The following is an 11,029-nucleotide window of genomic DNA, read 5'->3' on the forward strand; positions in this document are numbered from 1 at the left end:
TATTTCCTCCTATCCTCATCCCTTCCTCACCCCGCTCCAGCCACACCACAGCTTTCTACTTCTCTCATCTAGCCACTCAATGCGGGCTGATCTGTGAAACATTTTGTGAGACAAGCTAAGGATAGCCACTGAGTAAGCAGTTAGAAAATTTAATAGCCACTGGTATTGCTATAACATTCAAGAGCATGTCCTTTTTCTAGTAACTCACTTAAATTTTACACAAGTACACAAACTTGACAACTAGGTTAAAAATGTAATTCATAAGTCTGACTCTGAATGTGGCCAAGTTTTAGGAATAAAAGTTTGCTTTCCCCTCATATGTATGCACACGAGTGATGTGATAATAATCTACATAAGTTTAAAAGTAGTCTGTCCATAGTATATAGTAAAAATTCTAAGTGATAAGGGAAAGTTTTGTTCAAGAAAATATTAAAACAGGACTATGAAAAATGATCAGTGTCAGTTTAATATGTACTATCTATGCAAAAAACTATCCACTTCTAAAGATACCCAGGGTTTTACTAGCAGCGGACTAAATCAATAGCCTTAGGTATAAATCAAATGCTAAAGAAAATGAGCTTTGAAAAGATCAATCCTGCCACAAGGGGGTAAGAACATAAAATATAAGTTTGAAGATAGTATTCCTTCTGTTTTCCCAGAACACAATAAGTACAATTATTCCTAAATGGCCTTTATTCAACTAACACTGAATAAAATGATTTGTGAAATGCCTACAGCCAGCAAAATACTGTGGTTATTTATTTAAAGAATGTGAACACCAAACTTAGATACTGCCCAGGTCTCATTTTCTTCTAACATTCAGAACAATGATTTTTACCATTAATGTGTCTCATTAAAACAAACAAAATGAATGACAGGATGGCAGTTCATATGCATCAAAAATTACATTACAGAAAATCTATTCAAGGGCTTGATCTAATTCTCCTCTGCTTTTATGAAAATGGCTCAATGTTTTTCTACCATTAGCTGCTCCAAAATACTAGAAAAGCATTCTATTTACAGTTTTATATACCTTAACATGTGTTTCAGACTAGTATAAGTATTTGATGGTAGGACAGTGGGCCAATAAATGAAGTATTATGTATAAAATACAAATAAAAGTTTATTGTACAAAATTAAGGCCTTCATATTTCATAGTTCACTAAGGCTAAAGGAAGACTAGGCAATTTTTAAAAACCTGAACAAAAATTTCACTTTTACTTCCCCTTACCCCCAACTATTAAAATGGCCTGACGAAATATTATCAAAACAAACACTATAAATAACACCAAGTCCTTTAAAGACAACTATCCCAAATGTTATTTCTTGGCATAGGTGATCTTCATGGCATGGGAGGGTGTGATCTTAAATCCTTGTAAAGCATCCCTGGCAGCTCCAGCCTGTCCATCATTTTCAAATTCAACAAATGCAATGTCATGCCTCCCAGGTACCAAACGTACTTCTTTAAAACCAGGGAATCTATAAAGAAAAGAGATTTATATATGTAAACAATTTATATATATGTAAATATATAAATGATATCAAATACATAAATGTCTATTCTGTATTTAAGTTTATTAAGCAACTTCCTGATATTGGTCTAGGAAAAGTATCATGTCCTACCAAGAATCTTAAGTGGAATAGAAGACCCTAAAATATAATACCATTATAATTAAAATATAATTAGTACCATAGAAGAATTATGGTATTATAGAAAAATGTAAGCTAATTGTATTTTTGGCATTACAGCAAAGCTTTCTGTTTTTCTGTTTCCTGTTTCATGAACCTGTAAGGAATTACTGCTATGTGACACACAAATGGATTCAATCCATGGAAGTGCTATTTGTCCTGTCAGGTGGCTCTTGGAACACAGACCTATTTATAAAAAGAAAAACACAAAACTTACTGATTAAACAGCATGGATAACATCATCTCATTAGTCTCTTCTGGTAAATTATTAAGGAATAAAATATAGTTTGGAGGGTAATCAGGGACCTATTAAAAAGAAAAAAGGCAAAAGTTAGCTTGTAAGTATAAAAAGTACTGTAAACCATTTGGCTCTTACATTAATATCTAAACTTGAGAGAGCTACATTCCACAGTTTATTAAGGTTTATGAAATCTTACTGCATTAAACACAAACTGAAAACCAACTACACCAGAAAAATATAAGGTTAACAGTAAGTAAGCAAAGCAGACATTCAAGTCACATAATATAAATTTGGAAGATCATATATCATATCAGTTTTTAAGTATTTAATAGTATTTAAAACAACACTTAAGTCTTAATTAAGCATGTGGATATCAGTCATAATTGGAGGAGTTTTGTCATCTGGATTAAATAATTGAAAGATCCTAACAAAACTAGAGAAGGCAGCAACGTCACTTCCCTTCAGTTGGTTACCCTAGTAATAACACAGGTAGTTAATTCTCTGCATTACTGCTTATTACCTCCCAGCATTTAAGAAAATTTAGAACCACTATGGTGACTTCTAATGTTTTTGCAAATAATGAGATATACACAGCCATCTAGTTACATAAGTAAGTAGAAAAAAGAGCTGTCACTAGATATTAAACTAATTATTTGATACCCCACCCTGAGGTTATTGGGAACTATAAGGAGATTGCCCTGTATATAAGAAAAGGCCTCCCTGTCTTCCGGATAATTTCTTGGAACAAAAAAGAAGTGTAAAGAGCAACTTAAGTAAACCATTTAAAGCTTATGGAATTAAATGCTGGCACTTATAAAATGGACTATAATTGTTTAAAGAAGGGAAGTAGATAACATAAGAAAATGCAAATAGCTTGAAATCAGAAGAGCAAACCCTCATAATGCAAGGAGTTCTCTAAATTTAAGAGTCCTGTCAGATCCTAGCATCTGAGGAAGCAAGTAGGAAACCATGAGTACACAACTGAGGCTTTCTCTTTGAGGCATTTAGCAAGGAGATCTGGAAAGGAGTTTCTAATACAGTAATACCTTGGTTTGAGAGCATAATTCGTTCTGGAAACAAACTACTCATATTGCAAGACATTGCTCGTTTACCACATTAAAATGTTTGCTCGTCTTGAGGTACGGTCACAAACCACGTTACTCGCAATCCAAGGTTTTACTGTATGTACATCTATATAAGAAGACTTCAATGTGCTGAGAAAGGAAGAGCAAGGTAACTGGAAAACAACTTTGCGTGAGTCTGTTAGAAAAGGTGGTTTAGTGCTTCGACCAACTAGAGCGGAAGTGTGCCTGTCACCTGGCCAGTTTCCCCAAGCCATGTGTCTACAGAGCCCTAGGCTACGTACTGTGGGAAAAACAAAAATGTCTGCTCTCCGGGCTCACATTTTAAAATCTGTCATTATGATTCCCTCATTGATTCATGATGAAAAGTAAAGAATAAAGTCAGGTTTGGTTTTCTCTGTCCTAGGAAATTAAAATGTTTTCAGTGAGTTTCTACATTAAAGTATTACATAATTTAATGATGTATCTTACAGATGGAATTATTTTCAGTTTTTGGAGACATGTAGGTTGTTGTGTATGATTGCTATTATTGCTTTACAATTTTATTTTAAAGCACCACATAGAAAAAAATACTACCTGAGGATTTGGTGTTGCATTTCCTTGGGTATTAGCTGAATTTGGTGTTCCCTAAACAAAAGAAATAGAGAAACAGTTAAAGTTTCCAATCCCTCTAAAAAAGCATGTTTGTATTAATAATTACTGCATAAAAATAACATTGATTTAAACAGATTTATTCCATTTAATTTTAAGAATTTACATCTTAGCTCTGACTCAAACATTCATATATTTAACTTGTCAAATATTTTTGAAAGGTCTACCCTAAATTTTAAAGACTATATTCATAAAATTTAACCTCTAAGCTTTAAAATTATGAAAAAGTAACAAGAGACAAATCAAGGAGTTTTTATTTATTTATTTAACAATTAGACAAATGTCAAGCATTATACTTCGTGAAACTGATTTCTAATCACTTTAATCCAAAAGTAATTACTTTTTGGATAATTTCACTTTCCTCTGGTATTTTAAATTAAATTTTGAATTTCTGAATTGTTCAAAGAAAGCAGCTGAGTGTAGTACTAATGATTAAAGATAATATCTACAATACTATTTACAGGCAGCAGAACTCGAGAAATAAGCCAACAGATATTAACACATACTGTGAATGAACTAAATGTCATACAAATTCAAATAAAACTATTCAATGTAAATCTGTATCTTTCAATTTGTTGCTTAAATATAAACATTGGAATTTTAGAACTCAGTCAGTCCAACTTCTTACAAATCCACGTCTTAAACACATATACATACACGTGCACACCCGCCTGCACCTCAAAGATCATCCCTCAGGTGAAAGACAGACATCCTAGCAAACTTAACACCAAAAAAATATGAACTTTTGTCCATCTTACCTGACCAGGCTTTTTATTTGCAGTCATTGCTGCTTGTTCCACAGTTTTGGCTTTTTTCTTTTCTTTCTTCTTTTCTTTGTCAGCAAAAGTGCCACGCATTTTGGATATTATATCAGAATCTGTTTTTGCATATTGGATTCGCTGTTTTAATTATTTGAAAACAAGTTACTTTTCATTATGGTGAAGGTTGTTTATGCTAGTTATTAACATTCCAAATTTCATTAGCTAAATACACAAGATAATTTAAAACCCATCCTTAAGAAAATTGTCAACAAAATATATTAAGTGCCAAACGAAAATAAATTGTGGCCTATGATTCACAACTTAGACAAAGTTAGATTCAACTGTTTATTAGAGAAACAACATAGATTTTCACATGAGAAAAACAGGACTGTGAAATAGCTACACCACTGCCTCTCTTCATGTAATAAAAAGAATGGAGAAAACTGCATTGGAAAGGTTGCCTATCGCTTAGCAGGGACTCTCAGTAGAAGGGTCAAGATGTGTCAATTAGCTGTAAAATGTGTCATTTGAAATTTGTTACTTCTAAAGTAAAATATCAAAGATTGGGAATGAGTTTCTTTTGAAATCTGGTCTATTATTCTTAAATGAAATGACTAATAGTGACATCAACTTAAAACGCTTTTAAAGGAAACAAAAAGATGGCCTCACAACTTGTGCGACCAGGCCACATGCTCATTCTTACTAGGCCACAGCCAGCAGGAACAATATGCATGAGTAGGACAAGAAAGCATTGAAAAACACTGGCCTAGGACAGTATTTCATAAACTAGAATGTGCACTTCAATTGCCTGGAGAGCCTGTAAAAGGGCAGAATCCAATGCACAGGTCTGGGTGAGGTCTGAGATCCTGCCTTCTAACAAGTACAAAGGGGATCGTGGTGAGAACTACCAGTATGGGAGCCACTTTGAGTAGTATGGCCCTGGCCTAAAGCTGAAGTCAACACCACTAACTATCCTAAAGTGTTTTCTATGAGTTAAACTGTCTGTGGTGTGCAAACCACAACTTCCATTTCAAGGAAATGTTTCTTCCCTGGAGACCAAAGAGCTAAAACTCCATCTCTGACCACACCAAAACAAACAATCCTACAAATTACTATTTAAAATTGTCTTGTATAGCACGAATTTGATCTGAAGGAACAAGTGACATTTTAAAATAGTGCGGTTCGAAAGCAGAGGATTTTTTTCTTTCCTTTTACTTCAGCTAGAGATGAATGTACTGGGAAAATGTAGGGGAGCAGGCCCACCAGCACACCTCAGTACCCAAGGTGTCCTCTTGCTGGTCTGGGCTGCTGTGCTAGAGCAGCTCTGACTGTCCTTATTATCTCTGCAAGCTACTCTGCTAGTCTTAGGCTTCATCAGCTAACTAAAGATGTAGACTGAAGGCTTAGACCAACTCCAACTTGGTCCCAAGGAGTCCCTCCCAAACTCCCCTGGGTCTTCAACCTTCTCCCTGATCCAAATACATCTTGAATAGTAACCTTGTGTCTGTCCTTATGACAATCACCTGTGAAAATCTCTGATCTCAGCCATCACTCTTAGCTGGCTGGTCTACACTAGTAATTCTCCACCAAAGGCGATTTTGCCCACCAGGAGACATTGTTGGATGGCATGCTAGTGGCTTGTAGTGGGCAGAGACCAGGGAGGCTGTTACACACTCTATTATATGAACAACACAGACCCCCACAAAAAAAACTATTGAATTCAAAATGTCAAAAGTGCCAGTGTTGAAAAACTCTGGTCCAGACTAAATACTAGAAAGGGATAAAAGTCTGCCCACAGCTTAAGAGAAGGGGCAAGATTTACATTCAAGCCAAATATTTCATGACAGAAGCCCTTAGGAAGATGGTTCTGTTTCATTGAAGTATTTTGGTCATTAAATAACCAAATGTCCTTGAATCACAAAGAATAATTTTGTTCTGAGTTCTAAGTTACAGCAAATTTTGTTCACTTCTGATCTGGTATGTTGGAATAAAAACAGAAGAGCAACTGTAAGCACCTAAATAAATACGAACAAGACAGCTCAAAGGAGGTTCTTTTCCCTCTTCCAGGATGCTGCGATCTGGGAGATATCTGCTATCTTCCCGACAGCAGAAAATGGACCTCCTAAAATACCTTCAATATAAGATCTAATGGACGTTTTCCATCTATTTAAAATAATTAGCTGGCAAGGTGAAGCCAGTGCCAGCCACAGCAAATAATTTCCAGCTTTCCTGTATCTAAGTAACAGGTACATGCAAACTTGTCATCTCAACTCAGCAAAACAGCCCTAAAACCCTCCCTGAAGGAAGAAATTGCTCCTTTGTAACTACTAAGAAAGACAAGCTGGTTTCATGAAATACCAATTTACTGAAATTAGGGTATGTAGGCACAATCCCAGTTTTCTAGGATGGGCCTTTCCACTTTCCACAAAGATGGTGCCCAGTCAGGTGGGAAGTGATGGGAAAAGGAGAGCTGGATAGAAGATGAGACAAAAACTTGCTGCACTAGCAGACAAAAAGTGTGCAGTCCTGAATTAAACAGTGGTATAGCTCCTCAACCTACTGACCACAGCCAACACTGCCTGTTTCTGTAAATTAGGTCTTTAGTGAACAAAGCCATATCCATTCATTTGCACAGCACCTATGGCTGATTTTCCTGCCAAAAAGAAGGAATTAAGTAGTTGCAACAGAGATCAGCTGGCTCAGAAAGACTAAAATATTTACTATCTGGCCCTTTTTAGATAGCACACTGATTCCTAGTTTAGGGGGGAAAAAACATACTGTATGGTGTTAGGAGATGAGCTTTTAAGTCCCGATGCTGCCATTGGTTATATTAATGTAATCTAGATAAACAATTAACCTTTCTGTGCCTGATTCTTCATTTGTAAAATAAAGGGATCAGACCAGTGGTCTGTACTACAGACTACGGGCTAAATCCAGCACATGGCCTGTTTCTGTATGGGTTATGAGTGAAGAACTTTTTTACACACAAATTATGCAACAGAAATCATATGTGGCCACAAAGCCTAAAATATTTATTATCTGGTCCTTTATAGCTTTTGCTGACCTCAATTAGACCAAAGAATAGTCAATCTGCTTACATTTTATAGGTGGTAAAACTGAACATGGGAACAGAGCCAATGGCAGAACCAGAATGAGGACCCAGGTCCTTGAAACTCTGGGCCTTGGATCTTTCCCCAATACTCCTTCCATCCCATTCCAGGTCCAGAAGAACACAGCTTTGAAATCCACCCTCAAGGTCCTGGGTACTGACTCATTCACATATGCAGAACACCTTGCTTTCCACTCTGTCTCCACCCTGATCCAATCCTCTACCATTTCTGACTGAGACTAACAGCCTCCTAATTGAGTTCCCTACTTCCTTCTGGCCCTCCCACAATAAAATTTTTCCAGCACCTAAATGTGAATCTCATTATATTTGCCTGAGTTTAAAACTTTCCATGAATAACTATTTTATTTCCTTTCATTGTTATTCATTAATAAAACCTCTTGATTTAAATCTATGAATATTCCTTATAACACTGCTTTATCTAGACTGCATAGCTTCTGATATGTATATTTCACTGTGGAATTTTTCTGAAACTTCAGATTGGATTTCTTCTTTGACCCATGGCTTTTGTTGTGTTGTTTTACAAGCTTACGAACAGAAGTTCCTTTTTAATCTTCTGACTTATTGTTAATTCTAATTCTTTTGAGATGAGAATATTGCCTATACTGACATTATTTTTTAAATATTCGATATCTTAGTGTATTTTGTTTTTGCCCATTTGAACTGTCATAAATTGAAAAGTGAATTATAAACTCTACTACTGTTCCTATAAAAATAAATAGGTAATTAAAATAAACCCAAATTCCCTCTAACTCATAAGAGCAGAAAGCAATAGCCATAGTTTCAAGGGTATGTTTACAAATCTATTATACCACTAATAGAGATTAAAGCCAAAATAATTAGATCAACCAACCATTGGCTTGCCATAAAATGGAAATCCCTGCAACTGTCTTAAGGCATTTGTGGATGAGCCCAGTTCTTTAAATATAACAAAGGCTTGTCCCCTCATCTTCATGGTCTTTAAAGCCACAATATCTACCACATGGCCAAACTGAGAAAACAGGGCATACAGGGATCTCTTCAACTCTGTGCAAAAGTAGAAAGGAAACAAGTTATTTGTGAATGAAACAAGGAAAACATCCTTCATAAAATGAAACTGCATTGAGTGCCCCCCGCCCACCATTCAATTTTTTATATATACAAAGTTACACATTTTAATAACATCATACTATTCCCATTGGCTATCTAATTTTAAGTTATTTGAAACCATTTTATCTATGACTAAAAACATATTGAACACATTTTCCACCCACATCTATTTTTATTTTTAAAAAGCCTTAAAATCCTCACCCAAAAAGAGACAAACCATTATATTTCAGGCACTGAAAAAGGTGGCTAGATAAGAAGCAGTACAATTTTTAAGACAGTAGTAATTAAACCCACTTTGGTTGTTAACCAATATTTTTAAAAAGCACTTACCTTCTTTTTTAATTTTGTCATTCATATTGTTGATATAAATTGTATGATTTGGTCGGATATCCATGTTTTGGGTTAAACTGTTCAAACAGCCTAAAGAGACAGTAAATATTCTGTTATAAATACAGAAGATTAACTAACGCTCTAGTGTGGCATTAAGATACAGCACAAGGATTATTAACTTTTCTACTTCTCTTTCGATCCCAAGTGTCAGAGAGTATCACTTTGGAAGGAGTCTTTAAAACCTCATTAACACTTTGCTAGCCCTCCTTTTTAAACAAAAGAACAGTTCTCCTCTCCAACTTCAAAACTCGGTAGAGCACTAAAACTAGTATCTAGGCAGATTTCAATAACATATTTTATTCAATACATTCATTTTTTCACTTATGAGAACTGACACTGTGTAATAACTTTTTAAAGCAAATTATTAAAAACTGAGATTTGAAGAAAAATGGAAAAGAAATTTAGCAAATATACATCCAGTAAAAATCATTAAGTTAGAACATTAACGAAGTTTGCCAAGAACTACTTCATGGGTACACTTATAAAGCACTTTCATATCTATTACTTAATTTAGACACACCATCACTAACTGTTCCAACTCCAAAGTTACCTCTCACCAGCTTAAGAGAACAGAGCAGAGAGCAGTACTGCATGATGGTTAAGAGCTCGGATTCTACTACCAGCCAGATCTGAACTCGAATCCTATCTATGCTTCTAATGAGCTTCTCCACTGAGTACAAGTTCCTTAATCTCTCAGGTTCACACCTGTAAAACGTGGATGATAACCCATTTACCCAGTAGCATTCAGAAGACTAAATGGGATAAAGTTCTAGCACAGTTCTTGCACTCAAAGTGATGTTATTAAAAGTTAACGGACTTGCCTCAGGTCACACAGCTAATAAGCAGCAGGCCTGGGAATTCAGTCCTTGTCTTCTGGTCTCTTGCACTTTTCTTTCACACTCACCTCACGATTTCATTTTTTACATTATTTTTGGTTGCAAGCTCTGACCTTGCTTTATTTCCCTGGATGTCCCACATATTCCTTAATTTCACAATTACACCCACTGTATGTGAACAGCACAGAATGACTGACGAGGGAAAAGCCTATGGACAGGAACTGTACTGTGTGGATAACAGATGAAAAGTAAGGCTTCTCAGAGACTTGCGACCCCCTAAACTGAAACCTGGAGATCTGGAGTAGCCAAGACGACCACGAAAAGGAAGCGATGGAGAGGTCAAACTGCGGGCAAGCTCTTGCAATATCTCATGCGAGGTTTCATGGTGGCCTGAGTTAGTGCGGGGGCAACGGAAGTCGCCTCCCAATCCAAAAGGGAGCCTCTGGAAGGCACCTAAAAGCGCCTAGCGAGCTGTATATTAGCATATGCGAAGGGACATTAATTATCCTTCACTCCGTACGCGGGAGCCTCCCACCTCTCCAAACACAGGCACATTCGCCCAAGGTCCCAGCCCGACGCCCAAGAAAGCAGCCATGTAATCCCGGCTCCAATTCGTCCCATTAAAGAGGCTCTTAAGTTAGGGGTCCTCGCGGAACCAGCGCGGCAGCCTCCATTCCTTCCTCGCACACTAGCAGAGCCTTCCGCGAACCCTGGGCCGGACGCGTACGATTCCCACCTTCCCGCCTCATCCACTCGCTGTCCTACAGGGGAGCGGCGGGCCAGCAGCAACCCTGCAGCCCAGAGAACCAAACAGCGAGGGACAACACGCTCACACTCACTTGAGACCAGCGCCGTGTCCACTAAGAACAGAAACCCGGAAACGTAGCCAGAAGCCGGAAGTAACGCTACCACGCGCCTCAATCGAGCGCCGATAAGTCGAGAAGCCGAGGCGGAATTGATCGATGCCCCGCTGCCGCAACTGGGGATCTCTGTGCGCATGCGCACACCTGGCGGGCGCGGGGAGAAGAGGGAATGGGGGAAGGGAAGGGATCCTGTGGGCACCGTGTAGAGTGGAACGAATGTTGGGGGGGCGTGGAGTGAAGGGCTAGAGAAAGCAGTGATTCATTTCCACCACCATGACTTTGAGCAGCTTTATCCCACAC

At 37.3% G+C, this 11,029-nt stretch overlaps 1 protein-coding gene across 4 annotated transcripts; it reads right to left on the minus strand.

Moving 5' to 3' along the window:
- Nucleotides 1-441: 441 nt before the first annotated feature.
- On the minus strand, nt 442-10,794 carry SNRPB2 (small nuclear ribonucleoprotein polypeptide B2). 4 transcript variants are annotated; one of them, XM_019627771.1, is made up of 7 exons: nt 10,706-10,794; nt 8,971-9,060; nt 8,405-8,577; nt 4,422-4,562; nt 3,589-3,639; nt 1,907-1,995; nt 442-1,479 (listed from the first exon to the last, which is right to left on the minus strand). In XM_019627771.1, the coding sequence occupies exons 2-7, from the start codon at nt 9,032-9,034 to the stop codon at nt 1,320-1,322; spliced, it is 678 nt and encodes a 225-aa protein (XP_019483316.1). In that variant the 5' UTR covers nt 9,035-9,060; nt 10,706-10,794; the 3' UTR covers nt 442-1,319. The 4 variants fall into 4 exon arrangements, with proteins under 4 accessions (XP_019483316.1, XP_019483315.1, XP_019483317.1 ...); XM_019627770.1 differs by lacking the exon at nt 10,706-10,794 and adding an exon at nt 10,603-10,688; XM_019627772.1 differs by lacking the exon at nt 10,706-10,794 and adding an exon at nt 10,402-10,575.
- Nucleotides 10,795-11,029: the final 235 nt, after the last annotated feature.

This window comes from Hipposideros armiger, unplaced genomic scaffold (genome assembly GCF_001890085.2).
Source record: "Hipposideros armiger isolate ML-2016 unplaced genomic scaffold, ASM189008v1 scaffold_740, whole genome shotgun sequence".
NCBI classification, from domain to species: domain Eukaryota; kingdom Metazoa; phylum Chordata; class Mammalia; order Chiroptera; family Hipposideridae; genus Hipposideros; species Hipposideros armiger.